This window comes from Phascolarctos cinereus, unplaced genomic scaffold (genome assembly GCF_003287225.1).
Source record: "Phascolarctos cinereus isolate Bilbo 61053 unplaced genomic scaffold, phaCin_HiC Scaffold_3;HRSCAF=262, whole genome shotgun sequence".
Lineage (NCBI taxonomy): Eukaryota > Metazoa > Chordata > Mammalia > Diprotodontia > Phascolarctidae > Phascolarctos > Phascolarctos cinereus.
Window position 1 is genome coordinate 95054230 of NW_027555736.1, and position 26337 is coordinate 95080566.

Here is a 26337-nt window from a genome sequence, read left to right on the forward strand (position 1 = left end):
AAAAACTCACTAAATATCTATTAAATAATAAACATGACTAAAGACACAGTAGACTTTTATCCAGTATACAATTGGTGAATATATTCAACTGCTGATATACTGAGCTTTTGTTAATAGCTTAAATCCTAAACTATATTAAAATATTCTGACCGTTAGGAACAAAAATCATAGAATCCCTATTCAGAAATGTTTTAATATAAATTAAAACAAGATATAGACAGAATACAGAATTACAAACAACTTGAACACCCAGGGGAAAGAAAGAATGAACATTTTTATTATTTTTTCATTGATGTCATTGTTATTATAATCTTTATATCTCCCTTTATGGCTTTTAGAAAGCTGAGAATATCTGAGTACATTGTTTTTATATTTATGCGGACTAAAATATGATTTTAAATATTAAAAATATTTAATTCAATTATTAATTTTAATTAATATTAGTATAATTATTATTAAATAATAAATAATGTATATTATTATACTATCAATAATTATAAATAATTTATTGGTGTTTATCATGATTAATTTAATATTTAATAAAATATTAAATATTAGGTGATTATTGCTATCAGACACTGACAAGAATGCTTGAGGGCTTTTCATAACATGATAATAATAATCACAAGTTGGGTAAAGAAGTTAAAATATTTTAATTAAATAATTTTTTAAAAATCTTATCAATAGGCTATTATACCATAGTTATGATTACTAGTTGGTATAAGACATGAAAAATTATTTCTGAAATACAAGAAACTACAAAATAAGAAAAGATACAATAGTTTAGATTTTCAGAAAATGTCTAGTGCTTTAAAAATTAACTTATCAAATATAAGATAAGGTGCATTCAAACAAGAAAACAATGTATAGATATTAATCCAAGATGGTGACATTGAAATACATAAAATTTTTAACACTATAAATAAGAACAGAGAAATAAAATGCAGAAACACTTATTCTAAAGATGCTTAAATTGAATACAGCCTAACTAAGCCCCCATAAGATACATACATCTATAGACAATTAGTGGAAAATAAACCTTATGTATCTGAAAATGTATTTACCACTTAAAAGGTACCGTGAACATGTAAATTTTTCCATATGGCTCACATCATTTTCTTAATATGTATCTATATGAAACCAACTCTAAAAATAAAAATCCTAAGAATTAAAGTTGTTAATAAAATCTGTCACTTTAGTTAACACTAAAAAATCCAAAACCTATTATAAAGGTCAGTATATGTAAACAGATGCTTATAGATATGACAGCTTTGTACACTCCTTTCTGAAGCAGTATTTAACAATTACCCCCAATCTTTCGGCATAGAATTTAGATAATGACTGAATTACAGCATTGATCAAAATGTTTTGCATCAAATAAAACATTCAGAGGACTATCTTTTGTTTGTTTGTTTGTATCTTACTGTTCCACAGTATTATCATTTCCCAAAATACTGACCCTTTACAAGTATTCTTTTATTTCATTACCATTGGCAGCTAGGTGCCACGATGAATAGAACACTGGGCCTGGAGTCAGGAACATATGAGTTGAAATCCAGCCTCACATACTTAATAACTGTATGACCCTAGGAAAGTCCCTTAATCTCTGTTTGCCTCAGTTTGCTCATCTGCAAAATGAAGAAAATAATAGTACCTACCTCCCAGAGGATCAATGAGATAATAACTGTAACATGTTTTGGCGCATAATATGTGCTATATAAATGCTAGCTAGTATTATTATTAACTACATAGAATATATAATGTTGCACAATGATCAATTGTGAATGACTTAGCTATCCTGATCAATAAAATGACCCAAGATAATTCTGAAGGGCTTATGATGAAAATGATATCCACCTCCAGAAAAACAACTGATGGAATTTGAGTGCAGATTCAAACGATTTTTTCACTTATTTTTCTTGCTTTTTTTGCAAGAAATATGGAAATACGTTTTGTGTGATTTCATATGTATAATTGAGATCATATTTCTTGCCTTCTCAATGGGGGGGGAAGGATAGGAGAGAGAGAGATAATTTGCAATTCAAAAAATGTTTAAATGATTGTTTTAAAAAATAAATAAAATTTAAAATCTGTATATATGATGTAAATTACAATACCTGAATAATTTTTAAATGTCTCCAAATACTTCTAATTTAAAATATATATATATTATTGTAACTTACTTTAAGGGGATTTTAGTCACCTAATTTATCAAAGTATGTAGTTACAGCCATACTTACCTTTAAAAAACTACAATTTCAGAGCTATTTTGAGTACAGAATTCAGGTATCTCAGAAAACCAATTTTCTATTTTAGCTAAAAATTTCACAGTAGACGAAATTTAGATAGCTTCCATGATACTATGAAATCTTCAAAAATAGCATTTTTAAAAAATTTTAAAAACAAGACATTGGTAAAAGTAGTTAGTTTTTACTGATGACTATATTATGATTCTGGTGGTTCCAAAATTTTTAAAAATCAACATCATCTAATTACTATAAGCTAGTGGTATTTAAAATAGACTAAGGTAAATCCAAATCATACACAGCTAATTCCTGATTGGTGTGAAGAAAGTATTCTCTGGAGTGGTCACAAATATTCATATTACATTATTTGAAGTTATAATTGTGTAAAATAAGGTAATTGGTTTCAGTCTGATGGAAATATGCAGTGTAAATTCAAATAATGTGACCACTTTATGAGATTCATTATTCACACTAATCCAAAACTAGTTGTTTTTCTTAATATTCCCAATGATTTTTGCCCAGAGTAGAGTAAGACAAGTAGAGTAGGTCAAATATTATGTCAAAGAGTAAAATGTTTTGAGAGAAATCTTGATTTTTAAAGAGTAAGCTTTTTTTAAGTTAATTTTTGTGTTAGGTTCACAACACAGCGACACTTCAAACACACTATGACTGAGAATAGTTATGATAATGTAGCTGTTTGATGATATGTACTAGTGCTTGCCCTTGCCCTGGGACTGTGACCCTAAACTGCATGTAGATAATTCAACAGAGAACTGTACGCAGTGCCAGCAAAGGGTCCTCTGTAATCTCTTTCTAATCAGTTGTTCAACCACCTTACCATCTGTGTGCTGAGAGCTCTGGAAGCCCCTGTTGCTAATTCAGTCACCCTAAAGGTCTGCTGCTGGTTTGCCAGGGACACAGCTTGCACCGGACTGTCCTCCACTCTCACTCAAGTGAAACAGACCTTTCCTGCCTACCTTCTAAGTTGTCATGGATTTGAAAATTATTTCACCCTATCCTTTTGTTGGTTCTGCCATTCCATAATTCATTCTGAGGAGTTAAAGTTGCTTGGAGGTAAATTTGGGAGAGCTCAGGCAAGGCCCTGCCTTTACACTGCCATTTTGGTACTGCTTCATATCACTTTTTAAAGGGATTAGGATTGGGAAGTGTGGTAAATTGAAACAGGAATAGGCTACACATGATTTGGAAGTGGGAAAGAAAGTTGGATTAAGAAAAAAGAGTCCATGTGATTCAGTGAGATGTATGTAAAGAACTACCACACTAAATAAAATTTTTAAATTTCAATTACACAAGATCATCTATCATTAATAACTCAAAGAAGGATAAGGCACCTAAAAAAGAAAGTAGAATATGTAATGGTTATATGTTTTAAAGGGAGAAGAAGCACTAGCCTTGGAAACTACAAAACTGAACTTTAATGTCTAAAACTATAAAAATTTTAAAAATCTGATCAGAAACTTGCCCACAACATAAACAAAGCTGAACAATTACAATTATAACTATTTGGTAGAAAACAAATCCTAACAGACTAATTGTCTTCTACAACAGAACAACAGATCTCATAGATAGCAAGAGGGAGGGAATAAGCATTTATACAGCACCTACTATGTGTCAGGTACTATGCTAAGTACTTTACAAATATTATCTCCTTTGATCCTCATAACAACCCTGCAAGGTAGGTCCTGTTATTATTCTCATTTCACAGGAATTTTTTAGGAAAATGAGACAAAAAGAGTTAAGTGATTTGCTCTGGGTCATATAGGTAGTAAACATCTAAGGCCAGATTTGAACTCATGTCTACCAGACTCCAAATCCAGTACTCTCCATCCACTATATCACCTAAATATTTCTGAGAGTAAAATACACCATCTTGGTATTAGTAAGATTTTTAATTGTCTTACATTGCATTTTTATCAATAATCTAAGAAAATATGGAGTGCTTGGCAAATCACAAATATGACTGCAATTAGAAAATAAGAATGAAGAGGTTAAAAGGACAAGGATTATTAAATTTGGAGAAAAAACCAATAGGTCTCTTTCTAGTGGTCTCTAAATAAGGTAGATCAGTAGTGTCAAACTCAAATAGAAAGAAGCTACTAGGCTATACATATGTATCCCTGTGGCTGCATATATTAACTTAGTTTTTAAATGTCATGTGTGGTTTTTTATTTATTTCATTAAATATATCTCAATTACATTTTAACCTAATTCTGTGGCACTGGGCCACATGGGACCCACATATGTGTTTGATACCTCTAGGGGAGATTTTCATCTTCCTAGAATGCTTTAAATTTTATCATGTCTGCAGTTATAATGTGGGTTGTATGAACTTTAAAAGAGACATCACTGAGCTACAGGTCACAGTCTTTGCTATGGAATACAAGTGCATATTAAAGTAGAAGGGGCCACAGGAATATACATCAAGAAGGAAGTATATAAAGCATTCACTATTTCTAAGACACCATCAGTTTTTCATCACCAGAAATGAATGGCCATGGGTGAAAGCATAGAGAAAGAAGAAAAAAATCGTGCCAATTAGAATGACAGGATTCAGGTTGTAAGGGAATTCAAAAGGATGGTAGAGAGTTTTCACGTAGCTAGGACACTTCTCGGTCACAGGCTAAACCAGTAAATTGCCTGCCTTTTGAGACTGCTACACCCATGCAGAACTAGCTTGTTAACACAAGGAAGACCAACATGGGCTCAAAGATCCTAGCATCATAACCCCATTTCAACTTTAAACCATTCTTGAATTAAGCAATTTAGTACTGCGATGAAAGAGGCGAGCTGAAATTTTCTATAGTCATTCACAGCAATTTTTACATAGAATATGGTATTTCCCTTCTTTATGAGTTAATTTTTCCATAATGACCTTTTCATGAATTGATGGAAATTAATTCAAAGACTGATAAAATTACAAAATATCATTTATCTGTTTTATATGTAATGATATAGAATTACCTTAAAATACGGTGAAATACCACAGAATATCTAATTCATGCCACTATTATGTTTAAATATAATGTCAGTACTAACACCACATTTTCCCATTCCCTTTTCTTCTGTTCTCCTTTCCCCTAATCACATTTACTTACCATGTCTTGGTATTAACTTCATATCTATAAAGATCATCTACTAGTCCATATTTGTTGCCTGGTAAAGCTTTATAACCACCATGTACATAAATAGACTTTGTCATTTCATCATACACACTTGTGTGGCCATATCCACCTTGCACAATTGCTCCTTTTGTTTCTGGAACAAGCCAGGTATTAGATACTATAAGAGAAAGAAAGGAAAATATTAAGGAAAATATTACAATTCTAATATAGTTAAAAATATAACTGCATTATAAACACAATCCCTGAAAATAACTGCAAATTAACACATTTTGTATTTTGTCAAGTGAATACACCATACTAACTACAGGGTATATATGAAACCGAAACATGACACCAACTACTTATAGAGGAGAAAAATAAAGAGACTTTATTATACTGGATAAGTACATACATAAATTATCCATTTAAAATGTTAAATGAAATACAAATTAAAATCTGAGGTTTCATTTCACATCTAGCAAATTGGTAAAGGTAACAAAATATGGAAACAGCCCATGCTGGATGGGGCTGTGGGAAGACAGGAACACTAATACACTGATAGTAAAGCTGGAAACTTATCCAACCACTCTAAAGAGCAATTTAGAATTATACTAAGGAAGGGAGTAAAATATCCATAAATGCCCCAGTACCTTTGAGACCAATATCCAAGACTGAGGTTCCATATAAACCAAAATATTCATAGAAATACTTTTTGTGGTAGGAAAAAAAATTGGAAACAAAGTACATGACCATCAATCAAGGCAATGGCTTAGCAAATTATAGTATATAAATATAATGGAATATTAGCGTAAATGAATGGATATGAATAATTTAGAGAAACATGGGAAGACCTATATGAACAGATACAGAATAAGGTAGAACCAGGAAAAATATATACACACTGATTATAATACAAATGAAAAGAACAAGAACAAGAAAACTGAATGCTAAGCTATTGCAATGTTCAAGGGTTAGTACCAAAGAAGAGGTGGGAAATAGTATTTCTCATTCCTTTCTTACATCAGTTCCATCAGTGTATTAAAATGCACTATTAATGCATTATTACACTCCTAAATACATTATTAAAATCAAAGTGTATGTTAAAATGTTTTTTCTCAATGTTTTATTACAAAGAATAACTTGTTGGATTTTAGAGAAGGGAAGAAATATTTAGAAATGAGAGTGATGTAAATACAAATAAAAAAAATCAATTTTAAAATATCATATAAAAAAGGCATTTTAGACCAAATCTGTTTCATTGGCATAGGCAATTCCTGATGAGGTAACTCCCTCCACTTACAGACTTAGAACAGTTGCCTAGGATACTTTTACTAGGATTTGTTCAAGATCACAGAGTCAGTGTGTGTCAAAGACCTAAGTCTTTCCAACTCCAAACCTGGATTTCTATCCACTATTTCATTATTTTATGTTTTGAAAGATTCATATGGTTTACTAACTTAAGAGTAGTTTCAAATGTGGCAAAATTATTTCTGAGCAAGAGAGGTTAAGAGAGTGTGTTAACTTTATCAATTTATAGAATGCTGGCTTTGGAATAAGGAAAACTTGGATTTCAGGCCTTCATTTGAAATTAGCTATGTGACAAGTTACTTCAACTCTCTACCCATCATCTTTAACATAGTTATGGTTGAACTCCAAGTGCCCTTCTAGCGCTCTCAACCTATGATTCTATGAATTATGTTTCTATGTTCCTATGTTTGTAAATAAAATGTTAAAGTATATCATCTCACTATAAATCCTCAAGGTCCTAACATAAGCTATGATTTACAAATATGGAGAGTTATGCATAGTCATTCACTTAACAATTATAATTTAGTTCTACAATAGACATAATGAAGAGGACATTATCATCATCCTAAGAGAACCTATGGCACTTAAGATACCATCTAGAAATTACACAGGGACTACATGCAACACCTTCTACCTGTCCTTATCTCCAAGTCCACATCCAGCCTTTGCAGCCTTGATTAACTAACTAAAAAGAGTCTAATCAGGAAGAATACAGATGGTGAGGTTCAAAAATGTCATATACAGATAATTCTAGAGTAAGAAAATGAGCACTTCTTCAAAGTCAATAACATTAGAAATATGGAAAGTATGGTTAACTAATTTCTACTCATTTAAACTGAATTCAGTAAACATCTGCTAAGTTCCTTGAAGACACTGTGATGGCTATGGAGGATCCAAATATGAAACGTTATTGATTCCTTGCCTTTGATTAGCTTATGGTTTAGTAAAGGGGTGACACAAATAAATATGTTACAATGTTGCTTGTTTCCCATTTTGTTTCCCAATTATTCATTTAAATAGTTCAGGATCAGCTTGTGTTAACTGTGTGTCACATCTTTTTCTTGTTATTCTTTTTATGATTTACTAATTCTGATCTTATCTCTAGTCAATAGTCTGACTATACAAAGACAACTGATTCAGGAATAACTCCCAGATCAGTAACAAGTATTTTTCAAATGCAATGCATTTCATTTTGTAGCGTTATTTGGTCCTCACCATTTCTATCACCTAACAATATTTTCTCAAAGAAAATATTTATGATATAAATGTACAAGTCTTCTGTGTTATCCACAAGCCTTGATCCTTTTTCGTGCCAGCTTCCTGAATGATGCTTTGCCATAATGTTTCTCCCTATCCTCAGTTTTTGCCACTGTTTCACTGAACTTAATATCAGAGTATATACTGATTTGAATTGAAGCATCTTATCAATTTCTCCACAGAATTTCTCTCCCTCCTCATCCTCAGCAACTGATGTGGCACATTAGTTGCAATTATTTTCATGACGTTCCTTTTGCATCATTACTTTTCCTTAGTAATATAATACATGATGACAAAATATCTCAAGAAATAACATTTCTTGTTGTTAGGGTATTGAATAAAACTCATCCTCTCAATTTCTTTCTTTGTCTCTTCAAGAAGTAACTGGAAGCTACCTTTCCATTTATCAGCAATGTGCTTCTTTCTTCTGGTTTGGATTATAGCAAGAATGTCAAAATTGATACTATTCAGTTCTTCTATAATTATGTCCACTCACTGGTCGTTGGACAAGGATTTCATAGCTATAGTTTAAAGCATATGAATTATCTAAAAGCTGAGTGTAATTTTGATTTTGTCTTTGTTTCATGGGCAGCCATTGTCAACAGAAAAGACATAGACATAAATCATAATTTCTGGAAGGTTTCTTTTTTTTAACCTTTTTTTTTAAGGCAATTGGAGTTAAGTGACTTGCCCAGGGTCACACACAGCTAGTAAGTGTCAAGTGTTTGATCTGAGGCTAGATTTGAATTCAGGTCCTCCTGACTTCAGAGTCGGTTCTCTATCTACTGTGCCACCTGGCTGCCCCTATAAATTATAATTTCCCACACAATTTTAGCCAATGTAAATTAATTGCCATAACAAGGAGATCTCTTGAGCCAAAAAAAAAGAGTCTTAGCAAACATTTGATTTAACAAATGGACAGAGATGACTGGCAAAGGCAATTCCAACTTTAAAAATAAAATTATTTATAAAATATTATGTAAATGGATGATGGAAAACTGTGTATAGTATCATCTCATAAAACAAAGAGAAATATAAGGTAAAAATAAAGGAAGCTTGACAACAATTCAATTAAGCAAAATTAGCCCAGTGATATTAGAAGAATAGAAGGAAAATGAAAAAGATTTATTAAAAAAATCATAACAAACTTTCTTTTTAAATCAAGAACAACAAAACCATCACACTTAGATACTAACAATATAGTTCTAGATGCACTTGTAAGAGAGATAGAAATGGCACTAAATAGATCAAAGGCAAGAAAAACAACCAAATTGGACCACATGCCTATAGAAGAGGCATATAGTACACAATGTGAAAACACTGAGGGAAAAAAATTACAAGGTTTATCAAGGAAAACATAACACAGACATGAAAAAAATCTGATCCCATTAGTAGAAGGGAAAAGACAACTAATGTTACCATCATTAACCGCAGACCTATATCTCTGTTCTCATATCAATATAAAACCTTTGTGAGAGTCATCTATAAACAAATTGAGGGCATCCTTGATGAGAGCATTATTAGTGGAAACATGGAGGCTTTCACAAGCAATATTCAAAAATGGACCACATACGCACCATTCATAATCATCTGAAGGATGTAGAAAATATAAAATCCTACTGTGCTGATTATTTGCTAATCATAAAAAAAGAATTTGATTTGGTAAAACAAAAATGTTGCCTTTCAGACTCATTGCCATAAAGCATCTCACATCAATACCATAAAACAATTAGGATTGCCTGAAAGACAGAGCAACAGAAACAATCCTGTTCATCATAATACAGGGAGACGTATACTCAGCAAAAGTAATCATCACTATGATGGAGGAGATCTAACACAGAGTCCAAGCTAAACAGGAATTCCCTATGGATTTCTAGTATTATCAATGTTCCTGTTTACATATGACATTGCGATGATTTTATTAAACTCTGTAACACTGCAGAGACTCCTAGAAGAAATCTACAATCACTCAAAGGCATTTGGCCTAACCATGCACAGAGTATAAAGTAAATATATGAAGGATATCTATTTCTCATATTACAGCATGCATCTGGATGGACAAGCTATAAACCTTGATCATCATTATGTATATTTTGGATAGAAAGTAAGATATACATGGAGTTTGGCATAAGGTAAAATGTGAAGAGTGGGCTGAATTGCCTTCAGGAAATTGCAAACATCTTTTAATGATTCCAAACTTCCTATGAAAGCAAAGCCTCATTTTAAAAATACCAATGTTCTACCAGTGCTGCTATATAGCAATAAGACATAAAATGCAACAGTCTCTGAAGAATTAAAAGCTATTATCACAGAGGGCAATGGAGAAATACACAGACTACAACACAGGAAAAAGAGAAAGTGAGGGTGAAAAATAACAAGTGGACAAGGAGAGTGCTATAATGCCACCCATATGATGTCAGGAGAAAATGAAGAAAGCCACTAGTACATTTCATGGTTCCCTTGTGGTGAACTTTTTTTGGTGTGTGTGGGGGGGTGGGGGGACATAGACAAGAATCACATAAGATGAGCAGGTATAAATGGATTGAGATCTATACCATTGAAAAAAAACTTTCAAATCCATGAGATCACAGACCCATTCAAGTATTCGAATGTTAAAATGAGATGTGATGGTAAAGAACTAAAAACAAAATCAGCACCCATAGATTGGGGAATGTTCAAAAAAATTATGGTACGTGGCTGTACTGGAACATTACTGCCTCATTAGAAATTGCTAATGTGAAAACTTTCAGTAAACATGGGAAGACTGACACCAGAGGGTAAAGAGTTAAGTAAAAAGAACCAGATAAACACACTTTTGAAGGGAAAGTCTATGCTGGTCCTGTTCCTGTTTTCTTGGGGATACTGAATGTTGTATTATTAGCCCTGTCCTACATAAAATTTATAATCAATGATTTAAGTAAAAACCAAAATCAAGCTCATCTAGTATGCAAAGGAAATAAAGCTGAAAGGAATAGTTAAAATAATCTAGATAAAACTAGAGATCAAAAAATATTTCAAAAGTTTGGGAAAATGGGCCAAAAATAAAAATAAATTTAAAGAAATTAATATTGTATTTTGGTATACAAAATCAACTGAACAAGTAAAGGATAGCTTAACTATAGCTTCACAACAAAGTAGAGAGAGAGAGAGAGAGAGAGAATCCTCCTTTGAAGCAGCTAGGCAGTGTAGTGGATAGAGTACTGGATCAAGAATCAGAAATATCTGAGTTCATATTTGATCTCAGACACTTAGCAGCTCTGTGACACTTGGCAAGTTACTTAACCTCTATTTGCTTCAGTTTCCTCAATAGCAAAATGGGGATAATTGCACGTATTACACAGGGTTGTTATCAGGATGAAATGAGATATTTGTAAAACACTTAGTATAAAGCCTAGTGTACGGTAGGTGCTATGTAAATGTTTATTTCCTCTTCTCTCCTTCCCTGTTTCATAGGAAACCGAAGATTATCTTTTGGAAATTGATGAGTTATAACATTCTCTTAGTAATGCCATATGACTTCAAATCACAGAAGAGTATGATATCTAAAGAATAATTTAATGTGACCCAAAGGGAAACAAGAAGATACATGTTATACATAAGGATGCTAACATGGAAGAAGTAGCATAAAAATATAATACAGTATATATGTATATGTATGTGTGTATGTATGTGTGTGTGTGTATGTGTGTGTGTGTGTGTGTGTGTGTGTATAAACTTGAAAAAAGAGGTAGGTATGTCATGAAGTAAGGTGAGAAGGAGAGATAATAGATAAACTTCCAAAATGTTCTATTGGTAATCACTAAGGATTCAAAGATGTACTCCAGAGCACTCTCTTCAGGGGTGGGGAACCCACAGCCTAGAAAGCTACATGTGGCCTTGAGGCCTCAGGTTCCCCAGTCCTGCTCTAGATTTTCTATAAGGGATTTACAGACTCACTCAGTACAAAAAAAGGTTGCTATCTGCAGAAGTAAGGGAGTAGCTTCTCTAATAAGATTCTGGATCAATTGAATAAGATTACAGGATCATTAATAAAGCAGAAAGGACCTTGGATTTAGAACTAGAAGGGTGCTTAGAGGACTTGGAGGAAATTAAGGCCTAGAGGGGCTGAGTGACTTGTGTCATGTCGCCCAGGCTGCAGTAAGTGACAGAACTCTGATCCCAGGTCCCCTATCTCCAGAGTCATCATTTTTCTTAACTACACAATGCTTTCTTCTCCAAACTCAAAATAAAATCTCATTGTCCTAACTATAAAACAGATCACCTTACTTAACAATGAAGTTCAATTGTTAGCTTTAAAGCTATAAGAAACAATGTAGTCGAAAGATATGTTATTAGTTAACTCCTAAACATACCCCTCAAAAAAATCTAAAGGCATGAGAGGCCTTGTTAAAGCTTTTACTAAAGCAAAACACTAATATTATACTCACCTTGAGACTCACATTGAGATTCTTAGAAAGTTTATGAGGTATTGCTAACCTAAAGTGAAATAAATTTCCCTCTGGACTAACCCAGAAAAGCTTTATGGTCCAAGTTAGTAAAACCATCCACATAATTCCCCTCCAGAGATTTATAGATTCCCAAAAAGCAATAACTTTAAGAATAGCACAAAAGGGCAAAGGGAAGCACCTCTACTTCCACAGAAGGTCCATAGGAATTTTCATCATCTCAAAATTATAGATAAATCCCACATAGCCTATATGTTAGGAAACATAAACCTACTTATTCTACATGTTGTGGTTCTGTTTTAGGAAAAACACAACTACTACTTTTTTACCAGATGAAATAAATCTTACTTCTTCCTAAGGAAATTAATGACCAAAGAATTTTGAGGTAAGTCCTTTAGGAGACAGGTAGATTTGAAGACAAGAGGCAGATTTCCCTGCAATGCAGTAAACTGTGGTACTGAATCGCCATCACACAAATAATCAAGATTCTAGTGAGCCTTCTGTAATCAAAACATACCTAAATCACTGCATATTTAAATAAGGATAGTATCATTTTGAAATTTTTATTAATTTTTAATTATTTTAAAGGTTTTCAAAATAATTTTTAATTATTTCCTCAGTATGAAAACTTAAAATTAGAAATACCAGTTCTAATTTGGAGAGTCAATTAAATGTTTACTACATGAAAGGTATTTTACTAGATGCTGCAACTACAAAGACAAAAACGAAACTTTCTACTGTCAATGAATTTATATACAACAAGTAAAAAACTTGTTTTCAATTACATCTTTCAAATAATAGATGACATCAGACTGTATGAGCTCCATTAAGCTATAAATTTATCAGTGGATGGAGGATAGACACTCTTCTGCATATTCCATCTGTTGCTGGTAGTGACACATTTTTACCATGCGTACGAAGATATTAAATTTGCACCTCACTATGTCATTGTATACAAAGTCAATCTATTTGGCAACTGCTGCTCCTCAACATTTGCAATAAGACCATATTCTTGGGAATTGTACTTCAGTATATCCAAATGAAATTGTCTTCTACCATTATATTTGTGTTTATTTCAAACTATCTTGCCCAAAAGCATTTCCATAAGTATTCACCTTTCATCTGTCTTTCATATATATATTCAGAGAAGATGAATTATAATGAAACAAACATCCCTTCAATGCTAAAAGAATGATTCACTTTTGGATTTTATCATAATCAATGTTTCATCATTTAAAATTCGTATGTGATGTTGAAAAAAATCTCTTGTGAAATGGAACCCCAGAACCAGACGATGGCCTAAAGGAACCAATACTCGGCCTTTCAGAGAACACATGGAAACCCAAATCCTAGAGGACAATAAGGATCCATGGATCCTTCAACAACCTCAAGCTATTATCACCTACTTTTTTCCCCCTTAAGAATTTAAGCCCACAAGAGAGCAGGGGGATGATAGAGGGTAGGGCAGATTGGGGGAGGGGGTAATCAGAAGCACATACCTCTGAGGAGGGACAGGCTCAAAAGAGAAAATAGAATAAACGGGGGGCAGGATAGGATTAAGGGAAATATAGTTAGTTTTTCACAATGTGACTACTATGGAAGTGTTTTGCATAACTACACATGTATAACCTATATTGAGTTGCTTGCCTTCTCAATAAGGGGAGAGGGGGAGAAAATCTGGAGCCCAAAGTTTTAAAAACACATGTTAAAAAATTGTTTTCATATGCAACTGGGAAATAAGAAATACAGGAAATGGGTTATAGAAATCTATCCTGACCTACAGGAAAATAGAAGGGGAAGGAGATAAGAGAAGGGGGGAAAGATAGAAAGGGGAGAAGATTAGGGGAAGGAGTATTCAGAACGCATGCCATCTTGGGGTGAGAGGAAGGGCGAGATGGGGAGAAAATTTGGAATTCAAAATCTTGTGGAAAATTTATTAGAAAAAAATGAAATAAAAAAATTTAAAATATATTTTAAAAAAAGAATTTAAGCCCAAACCACTAGATAAAAGTCCTATCATCCTGAGCCCACTGTTATCTGTTCCTAATGAGAAAAGCAATAGCCGTTTAAAATCATGAAGGCCCCACAACAGACAGGATTAGCTACAAACTAAGGTTAACAATACTCAAATACATTCAAGTGGATCTGTAATTTCAGAAGGATAAGGTAATTACCTCAAATGATCCAGATCACAATTCATCTATGCTTTCCCATTCTGTTCAATTCATCTGTCTCCTGACAAAATTTCCTCAAAATGGGGTCCACCTAGTATCCTTTATCTTAGCATCATTGAGACAATAATGTAATAGATGTTGTCCATTTATCCCTCACTCTCACCACCTGTTCAAAACATCTTTTTTTGCTCATGTTTCTTTGATAACACCTGTTACTTCATATGTCCCAAGTAATTCCTTATCTTTAAAGTTTGAATCTGACTTATACCTACCATAGCCCTTTCTTTCACCATCTGGGTTATAGGCATTTTAAGATCTTTGGACATTATACTTGTACGTAATGTTTAGTGATTCCACACCATCAATAGAAGATTGGCATTTAAAATATATACTTTATTTCAAGAAATACTTTGTGTTATTTTTTGAAACTTTGCAATTTCACAATGGTTATCTAAACCACTATCCTTTCTTATTCAATCCTAGGTACAATTCATTGTCAACTTGGAGTTTATCTAATATGTATACTGAAGGACAATCTCTGTACCAAGGATGCTTAATCTGAAGTCCACTGATCACTAAAGAATCCAGGGATAGATTTCAGGAGCCCTTTAAATTTCAATGGGAAAAAAATTGAATCTATTTTCTTTAACCTCTAACTGAAATTTGGCATTTCTCTTGATTATGAATGCAAACAAAAATAATCATTTTGAAAAAGGGATCACAGGCTTCTCCAAACTGCTAAAGGGGTCCTTGACATAAAAAAGTGGTGCAGCTCGGTTCTGTAGGTTGTCCATCCAACTATACATCAACAACAGACATTCTTCATCCAAGAAGTTTTTCTGAGCAAATATTTAGGCAAAAACATTTAAGTAGCTGTAGAGATTTTGTAAAGTTCTGTAGCTTAATGTAATCAACACAATGTCATCAACAAACAGGAGCCTTTGGAGGGCTGTGAAGTCTATATGGAATCTCTCAGTGACTTGGTCTGTGCACTATATCTTTTCCATGACCAACATAAACATTTTAGTGAGTATATATCTCCCTATTTTATGCCTCACCTGATACTTATGATCCTCTGATGATTCAAAAAGTCATAGAACAAGAATGTTTGCATTATGACAACTTTCAAAGAATCTTATATAGTTTTACATATGCTTAGGAGGTACTATATTGGAAGAGGCATTCAAGGTATCATTTTGTTCTACCAAATCAAATATTTTTATTTTGTGGTCAACAAACAATAAGTAACAAGCACTCACTTCAACAAAAACTACTGGGAAAAGTGGAAATCAGTTTAACAGAAACAAAGTATAAACCAATACCTCATCCCACATACCAAGATACCTCCAAGTGGACTCATGACCTGGACATAACCAAGAGGAACATGAAAGAAACTGCTTTTCAGATCTCTGGATAGGGGAAGAGTTCATGACCAAAACTCAGGGAAGATCACAAAAGTAAAACGGACAATTTTTGTTACATGAAATTTTGATGATTTTTCATAGACAAAACCAATGCACCCAAAATTTAAAAAGAAACCGGAAAATTTTTGAAGCAGGTTTTGCTGAGAAGAGTCTCATTTCTAAGACATAGGTCTTATTTCCAAGAAGCTATTTAGCCCAGGTGTAATATCTGATGTTAAGGGACAAGGAAAGTACATGCTATGATTCAGACAGAGTTCACACCTTAACCAAACAGCTAATCTGTCAAGTTCATAACAAGCTCATTTAGGAAAGACAAGAACAAGTACTCTACCCCAATTATATCACTCTAAATATTAAATGGTAGTCTTCTTTTTCAGAGTTTTATTTGTCTGTCTTCCAACTTTAGAACACATTCTTAACCAAGAAAATGTGCGCTCTCTGGGAATGTGTGACAGAAGAAGCACAAACACAAACTCACTTTGTAGGGAAGGACTAAATTTGTCTTGCGCTCTATACTTACTTGAAACAAGTTTCACAATCCTTTGTCTTCTTTATGTCAGTACCCTTAGCCAAACCTTAATACTAACGGTGGCAAACATTTATTTCAGAAGCTAGAATCAAGGGGTGGAAAATGGCATGCACCCAGGTTATTTTGCTTTTCCTCTTACCTACAAGTACTTTCTTCTACTACCCTGTACATTCTTGGGCACCAGTTGAGTGGTAAGAGCTAACTAATACAACAGACAAGACACAAGAATATAGCACCTAACACAGAGCAGGCATTTAATAAATGTTTTGATTTGTCCAGTCATTAATAAAATCATTAATAAGTGCTTATTGATTAGTGATTAATGGACACACAATACACAAGACAAGGAAACAAAAGGAAACACTATGATATAGTGGGAAAAATGGTGAATTCCAAACCCAAAGTCCTAAATTTGAATTCTGGCTCTATTATTTACTACCTGTGTGAACCTCAGCAAGTCACTAAATCTCTCATGTTTCATTTCTGCATTTGTAAAATGAAAGTAATAATATTTTGCTACATACTTCTTAGAGTGATGGTAAGAAAAGCACATTTCAAAGGCAACACAGTACACTAGAAAAAGTTCCTAAAGGCCCTTTCTTCCATGTTTTGGAAGAGTCCAAAACTAGTTATCATTCTCTGAACTCAGCCACCAGTAGAGATAATTCATTCTACCATCACACACTCAAACCCCAGTGCTTTTCAGCCCCCAGGTTTTATGTGTCTGTAGAATGTAAGCAAGTGAGGGCAGATATGGTCCATATTGGAATATCCAGTGCTTAGCACAGTGCCTAGCACATAGTAAGCTCTTAATAAATGCCTGTTGATGATACAGCTAGATGGCTCAGAGGATAGAGTACTGAGCCTGGGGTCAGGAAGACTTGAGTTCAAATCCAGTCTCAGACACTAGCTGTGTGGCCCTGGACAAGTCATTTAATCTCTGTTTGCCTTAATCCACTGGAGAAGGAAATGATAAACCACTCCAGCATCTTTGCCAAGAAAACCCCATGGACAGTATTGGTGTGCTATGGTCCACAGGATCACAAAGAGTCAGACACAACTGAATGACTGAACACACACGAAGAAAATAACTGTCGACTAGTTTTGTAACCATAGTATCTACACTAAAACCATGCCTCTGTCATTTCCTGTGTCGCCTTGAGCAAATAGTTTGTCTTTAGACTTCCTTTTCTTCATCTGTAAAATAAAGGGCCTGTAAGGTACCTTCCATTTTTAAATTTATGATCTTATGATCCCATATCTACAAAAATAAAATCTACCTAATGACAGCTACATATTTCATTTCCCCTTTCCAAGGACTCAAGAACCTTCTTCCTATTATTTTGGATGCTAAATTCTTAGCATAAGCTTCCCTTAACTCTACAAAGTAACAGGAACTGTAAGCAATCACTACTTATATACCTATTACACACTTTTCTCTCACTGATATTTACAAGTAATTGTCACTTTTTCTCATCTTATGTGATAAATTCTTTAAGAGCTATAATCACTTCATTTGTCTGGGCACAGCTTTTCCTTATCCCACTGCTTCATTTGTTAAAGATGTCTATTAATCTCTTCAAAATCACATATATTTATTTCTCTGTGTATGTACTATATCCTCTCAGTAAAATATAAGAGGAGGGCTGTATTGCTAGAGCCTAGGACAAAACTTTGCATACAGTAGGTGTTTAATTGAATTAAATATGGCTGTTACTTCTGAGAATTCAATACAGGTATAATAAAAAGAATATGCCTCTTGAGGTTTCAATATATTTATGTTTTTTTTTAAACTTACGAAGTCTACCCCAGTACTTTATCATGACAAGTACCCTGGATTCATGAAAGCTATGTTGGTAGAGCATGGGCTCTGAATGGTTTTCCCATACTAGAAAAACTTCAAATATGGTGTCAGTGGCAGATTGGATTTGCTTTCTAAGAACTAACCTTTGAACTAGATAACAACATATAATAATAGCAGTGATAAATATACTAACTGTTATTTAAATAGTGCTTTGAGAATTATAAAACACTTCACATGTCTCAAATGATTATCACAGTGATCTGAAGTGTTACAAGTATACTAACCACTTTCATATAACAAAACTGAGTCTGAGAGAGGTTAAGTGATTTGCTAATGTCATAGGACATGTAATTATATGGAGTCAGACTTTTGATGCAGGTTTTCCTGATTCCAGATTTAGCATTTTATCTACTACATCATGTAGGTTCTCATATGTAGCACCTGTGATATATAAAAAATTCAAGAAACAGCTTCTGGATATTTAGCCATTTTATTAATTATTGCTAGCAGATAATTAATAAAAGGGGTCAGTGACACTCTCAAATGCCAAAGACCACTCATACAGGTCTCTCAATGCTCATATGCCCTTGGAAGAGTGGTTGTTCCCCTCAGGCAACAATGGTTAACAATTGGTTAACAATTAATGAGAGGTAGACCCATTCTAATGAGGGGCTGATCATTCAGTCTTGGAAAAAGAGACATACCTATACTCCTATCAACCCATCTAGGGTAATCTAGACAAAAGGGAAAATCCACTTCTACTCAGATCTGACTAAAACATAATGGGTCAGAATTCACCAGTTCACCTAAAGAAGAATCTCTTTACCTTTTGATCAAATCTAAGTGTTCCCAGTTGAGTAAGTTTCGCCCAAGATTTCACTTCGTTATCAGCCCTGCACTTCAAAGGCTGTCTAAATAGTCTATGGGGGTTGATTTCTGAATGAGGAAATAGAAGGGGGAAAATATTAGTCCTAATTCAATAATTGGTTTTTAATAAAAGTGAGACATATCCATTTCTCTCACACTGTTTAACCACTCTCTGATTGTAAACAAAGCATAAAATAGAGAGATACTAATCAAATATATGAATGTCACTGTCAGAGAAGCCATCCATTACAAAGTCCAAATGGAAGAAGAGTTCCTTATAGATGGTGAATCTTTTATAGATATAGATATCATTCTTTATAGATGATCCCACTTGAGGACATTATTGTGTAGACTGCATAAAGCCCCAGAACAGTGCAAATAACCCTAAAGAGTTTAAACTACCTACTACAAGAAAAATGAGGGGGATAAAGAATATCTATTGACCACACAATTATATGCAGTTAATGGAAAGCCCATGGACATGGCCTATCAGTACACATCTTGGATAGACACTGCAGATATATAAGGAGGAATTTAATAGAATCAAATTGCAGTAGGTAAGTGGGCTAAACTGCATTTAGCAAATGTAGTGCTTTTAATGGTACTAAGCTTCTCCCTCACTTAAAGGTTCATTTTTTTTTTACCAATTATATTCTCTTGGAGAGACAATGTGATATAATGGATAGAAAACTGGCCTTTAAGTCAGGAATTCCTAGGTTAAAGCCTGCCTGAGATTATGCTGCCTATATGACCTGGGCCAAGTTACTTAACCTCTCAGTTCCCAAGATCTTTCTAAGACTGCGATCTGGACAAGTAGAGGAAATTCATCACTGGAAGTTTCTTATACAGAAGAAATCATAGATCTAGTAAGAACACAAATTCTCTTCATATGCTATACAGTTTAAATGTATGGAATATCATAATTTCTTAGGAATTAAAGTTGAAGATTAGTGCAATGGAACGATGTATGGTGGACATAAGATTATAAAATGTCAACAGTTTTGTGCAGGATTATGCTATAAAATATATTATCCAAGAAAGGTATGATTAAGAGCAAGTGATGACCAACGAACTGCCTGCTACTGTGATATCTGTACATCTAGCATGTTGGGTAAACCACCATTCTTGTCCCCTCCCCAAAAAGGAATTTATAGGAGGACACAGAGAAGAGTCAAACAGGATGACACATGCAAAGACTGGAATCTGAACCCACATTGATTATCTTACAGAACAATGAAATAAAAGTATTTAATACTTCAATAAAAACGTTTTATTGTTGTTTGCTAATTCAATTGAAATAGCCAAAAAGTAGTGATTTAGATGAGTATTTTAGCTTTCAAAAAAATAGCAGTCACAGACAATTACTGAAATTATGAGTTCTCTCTTTATGAATCAAACGATCCTGGTCTATCAACAGCATCTTTTACCTAAAAGTAATACTGATAAAATTGAGGAGCTATTAATTTTAGGGGATTTTAAAAAATTGTTCCATTTTACAGATCACCACCAATTCAGAGTGAAATTTGAATATTAAAAAATTCATAATTATCCTAGCCTATTTTCTATTAGCTTTATTTTTCAATATCTTTCTCTGAATTACTGATTTCATATCTTAATATGAAGCCATTTTGCCTAATCAAATCTTCTTAAAACTTAAAATATTTCTTATTGGGGGTAGCATTCTTGGTAGATGAATGGAGAAAGTACCATTTTAATCCAATATACATTTTAAAGTGTATAAATCAGGTATGGGGAATCTGGCTGTGAGGCCACATATGGCCCTCTAAGTCCTCAAGTGGGGCCCTTTGACCAAATCCAAACTTCACAGAACAAATCCCCTCAATAAAAGGATTTGTTCTATAAAACTTGGACTCAGTCAAAAGGCCACACCCAAGGATCTTGAAGGCCAAAGGGCCCCTACCGCTGGACGAACTCTATACTATTAAAACCAGTCAAGAAAAATAAACTTTTTGTAGCACCACAGTGTAATACTTAACACTAAAACTAGAAAGGAAAAAAAACCTCCCTGTGGAGATAATCATTCCCCTTACAACTCAGACAATAAAGTACCCCATTACTTACATTCAAAATGGCCCTATTTTACTAATGATCATTCCCTAAAGTACTACTTTTTAGAAGGGAACTTAATTCTTCTGGCAGTATCTTTTAACTCTATTTGCCCACATTGTTTTATATACTTTTATTCTAGAGTACTTTTCAGAATGAAAGCTCTTTTGTACAAGCTTCTTTTTATAAACATAAAATAATTTCTTCTTCAATATGACAATCATAATCAAGAGACATTTTTAAAGAGATAAAGTATTAAGGGAAAAGATTGAGGATATTGTTATTCTTTCTAAAAGAGGGTTTTATAATACTTGGAACTCATTTTAACTCAAATAATCCTTTCTATGAATTTTTTTTTAGTTCTATTATTCTTCAAATCTTAGTTCTGCCACTTCTTAGGCAAGTCACTAAACCTCTCTGGGCAACATTTCCTTAATTTGCAAAATAGGGAGTTGGACTATAAGATATGTAATGTCCCTTCTAGTTCTACATTTATGACTGTGACTGCCTTCTGATTTCCAAATTACTCCATGTGCCATAAGCAGCTTGTAAATGATGCAATCTCTAACATCCAATTAAACACAAAATATAAGGATTTCACAGAATCTCAGATTTGAAGTAACCTTACAGATCATCTAGTCCAGGTTAAGAACTCTTTCTGTAACATCACCAACAAGTAGTTATCTACTCTTTGTCTCTTGATACTTTCTCAAATAGTTCTAATTACTAGGCAATCTTTCCTTATATCAAACTGAAACCTGTCTCTCTGCATCTTTCACCCCTTACTCTGGGGACAAGCACAGCAAATATAATCCTCCTTCCACACAAGTGTTTCAAATATTTGAAAAAACTAGCATGTTGTTCCTTGATTCTATTTTCTCCTTTCCAAACCCTTTCAAGACCTTTAATCGATCCATATGGCCTGATCTCAATTCTCTTCATCATCTTGGTTACCCTCTTTTCCATTCTCTCCAAGTTATCAAGGTCCTCCCTAAAATATGGTGCCAGAACTAAACAAAATCCTTACACCCTTATCAGACAAGATACTATCTAGCTATACCACTCCATCAAGTAATTGTGCAATAGTCTTTGAACTCAAGTGTTACATATTTGTCACTATTAAATTTTATGTTATTACATTCAGCCCAACGTTTTAAACTATCAAGATCTTCTTAGATTTTGATTTTATCATCTAATATGTTAACTACCCTTTCCAGATTTGTGTCATCTACAAATCTGATAAGGCTGTCATTTATTCTTTTATCTAAGTTACTGACAGAAATGTTAAACAGTATAAGATAAAACAAAGGTACTGGATCACTTTCCTGGAGAGTACACTGGAGAGTACATTTCCAAGTTGCACTGAAGCAATGATTAATAAATCCAAGGTTCTTTCACAAATAACATATTTTTTCTAATTTTTTTCTAATTTCTGAATCTAGTTTTTCTTTAATAACTTTTCAAGTTGTGTTTAAAAAAAAGCAATATAAATGACCAATTTTATATTTCAATGTTAGTGTTTAAAAAAACACAAATAAATGGAAAAACCCTATTCGGAATTTTAAAGTGTTTTTAAAAATCATTTTAGTAAGAAAATAGGGTTTAGTGATTTTTAAAAATAAGGCAAACTATAACAAAATAACCTAATACTCATGGATCCAACAGCCTCCAAATTCTTAATTGACAACTATCTAAGAGATGCCATTGCATTTAAAATGTCATGACTAAAAATAGTTTGCTTCAGAAAAAAATGTATGTATATATATGTATATATATAGTGTGTGTGTACCTGCATGCATATATACATGTATATATATATATATATATATATACACACACACATATACTTGTGTATATGTGTATATATCTGTGTATGTGTATCTACAGAAATAAATACATATAAATAACATAGCCAATAAACTTGCTAAAGTTTCATATAAAATACTTAAAACTACTGATTAACTAATACTCTCAAGGCAAAACCAACATACCAAAGTTATGCATATCATAAATTTTAATTATGTTACAAGTAATAAACAATCTAATCAGGATAGAAATAATCCATTTAAATTAAGTGAAACAAGAATCTTTTTTCCCTTTACAATAAAATTAACAAGACTGGTTTTATAGTATTCTCACATAAAAATTTATTATTCTCTTTTTGATTCTTCAATACCAAGCAAGTGACTTATTTATTAAGCCTAACTTCTGGTTATTTTGAAGTTCATAATTCAGAATATTAAATGTTTATTATTAAAGAATGTGTGAGAATCAAAAATCAGGCCCTATTGTTGGTTTAAAGGCAGATTTTTCACTGCAGAAAATTTTCTAAATATCATGTCCATTTATAGAATTATTCAGTTGCATTCCTCATTTATTTTTAAATATTTAATTTGCAATGCAAGAAAAGATATGATGATAACAGCTCACATTTATATGGCACTTTAATGTTTTCAAAGCACTTTACATATATTATCTCATTTTATGATATATGATATGTTCATTAGCACAAATTATCAACAAGAAATGTACTTTTGGAAAATTTCCATTTATAAATGTTCAGTTTTATTGTAAGAACCTTGGCAGCTTGATAAAGAGCACTTGACATATTTTCAGTTGGAAAGAATATGTAATAGGAAATTTTTTGCCTAACTCAACTTTGCACTAAGTTGTTATTTTCCTCTTGGTTTTAGGCTTGTTCCCAGAAAATATAACAAAGACTTTACGGCAACAGAATAACATATCAGAAAGACCTCATTTGTTTAGTTGTTTCATATGAGAGAGACAGGCATGGAAAGGATATGGATTTGGAGTAAAAGAAGCAGGCTGGCTCAGATCACAATTCTGCACACCCCATGTCATCTTATACAAAGAAATTAACTTATCTGGTCCTCTGGCCATCTGTAAAATTAGGAGACTGAAATAAATTACTTCTAAAATCACTTCTTTATCTAAAATTCTATGATTGTATGATATATTTGGCACTAATATAATTATATGAATGGAAAGATCATTAGGTTTGGAATTTGAGAATCTGAGTTTGAACCCTGGCTGTGCTATTAACTATACATGTGATCAGATCACTGGGAAAAATCACCAAAACTTCATAGACAAGGACAATTACTGATCAGTAACCACAAAAAAGGAAACCATGTGGCACAAAGAATAGAATGCTGGAGCTGGAGTCAGGAAGACCTGAGTTCAAATTTGGCCTCAGACACTTAACTAGCCATGCAACCCTGGAAAGTCACTTAATCCCTATCTGCTTCAGTTTCCTCTTCAGTAAAATTATGGGATAATATTTGTAAAAGATTTTATAAACCTTAATGTGCTATATAAATTTTAGCTATTATTAAAATTATTATTATTATTATTATAACTGAAACCCAAATGGGGGAATTCTTTCACCCACCTCCACCTTAACAAATATTCCCTCCCTCAGTGAACTTACCCCAGTTCTCTCAATAGAAAACGAGATACTGTTATAAACCAATATTGGACCCTTGTTAAGGTAACCTGAATGGGCCAGCTAGGTGGCATGGTGAATAAAGCTCTGGCCTTGGAGTCAGGAGGACCTGAGCTTGAATTTGGCCTCAGCCACTTGACACTTAGTAGCTGTCACTTTGAGCAAGTCACTTAACCCCAATTGCCTCACCAAAAAGCAAAAACAAACAAAAACAAACAAACAGAAAAAGATAACACTTTCTAAGCCACAGTGACTTGGGAACACAGCATCTGGTCCCCCCAATCAATAGTCCTGAAGCTAAAACAAACCTCAGGGAAATCTAGTCCTCATCCAGGGAGAGTAATTCAAAAAATCCCTCAAAGATCTGGTTAGCTCTGAACAGCCAAGTGGAATGGAAAAAGCCAACAAGAGGTATAGGAAACTAACCAGATGTAATAGAGCTTTTCAGAGATATCCACAATTTTGGTGGGGCAAAAGGATCATTGCTGCATATGTCTCAATAAAATCTCACTAATACCCCCAAAAGTTGAATATCAATCACCTTACCTACCCTTTGTTTTAAAGCCATACCCAAAGGTCCTTATAAGGAAGAGATTAATCACCATCTGGCAATCTATCACATCAAGGGACATCATACTTCCTCTAGTCAGACCCAGGACTTCTCTTTGTGGGGACACCATTATTTTTCTGGACAGTAACTAGGGCTATTCTAATCTACCAGGGCTCAACAGCAAGCTGTAGGAAGTTCCCATAGAAAAAGCCTGATTGCCAAAGCAGGGAAGGCATCGCTTAAAGACAGGATGAAATCATTCCCAAAGCATGAACATGAGCAGTGGTGGGTCATGAGGAGAAGGCATTATCCAATCCACCAATTCTACCTCTTTTAAAAACATCACCCCTTCTTTTGCTGACCTACATATGGGAATTAGCTGTGGAATTAATGATTTTATCTAACTAAGGAAAGACAAAAAGTAATTCCCGTTTTGAATTCCAACTGATTTGACTGACTTTGCAAGAGTATTGTCTGTAAGGTGCCTCACATCCAAATAGCCTCTTCTCTCTCTCCAAAGAAGTAGCAGATGGGGTCAGTGAGGAATGAAGAGTAAACTGAGGATAATGGATGAATTCAGTCAAACCACAGGTTGTTTTGGGGAAAATGATTATTAAACAATCACAAATCATTGATTTGATTTCCTCCACATACTTTTTTTAAAATCCTGTTTTGTGCAGACATAGACACTTCCAATATTACCAGATAGTTTTCTTTCCTATTAGTGGACTATCTGTATCAAGATCTAAAAATACAGCATTTATCAAAGAATATTTTCTGATCTAATTCCACTATTTGGCTGCTAGTCCTAGCAACTAAGTCTTAGGAAAACATGTTTTGCAATTTTGTCCTGCAGTTTTTCACATTAAGTAATAAAGTACAAGTTTAAATCTTTCATGTCACATAGAAATCATAATGAAACTCCTACAAAGGGTGATAAAATTAGTGTTTTTTTAAAAAATCAAGATATGCTATCATTTTATCAGGGGATAACAACTCACTGTACAAATTAAACATGCTAACTTATTTATAATTATATTGATTTTAAATTCATCCAACCTTTTATCTTCTGGAAGTT

General features: G+C 33.4%; 1 protein-coding gene across 1 annotated transcript in view; it reads right to left on the reverse strand.

Annotated features, from left to right (window-relative positions):
* The window catches only part of ATRNL1 (attractin like 1), a 1198805-nt gene that overhangs the window by 1031748 nt on the left and 140720 nt on the right, over positions 1 to 26337 (reverse strand). Inside the window, 1 exon segment of the mRNA XM_020988143.2 lies at positions 5363 to 5546. Within this exon segment, the coding sequence (XP_020843802.1) occupies positions 5363 to 5546 (184 nt within the window).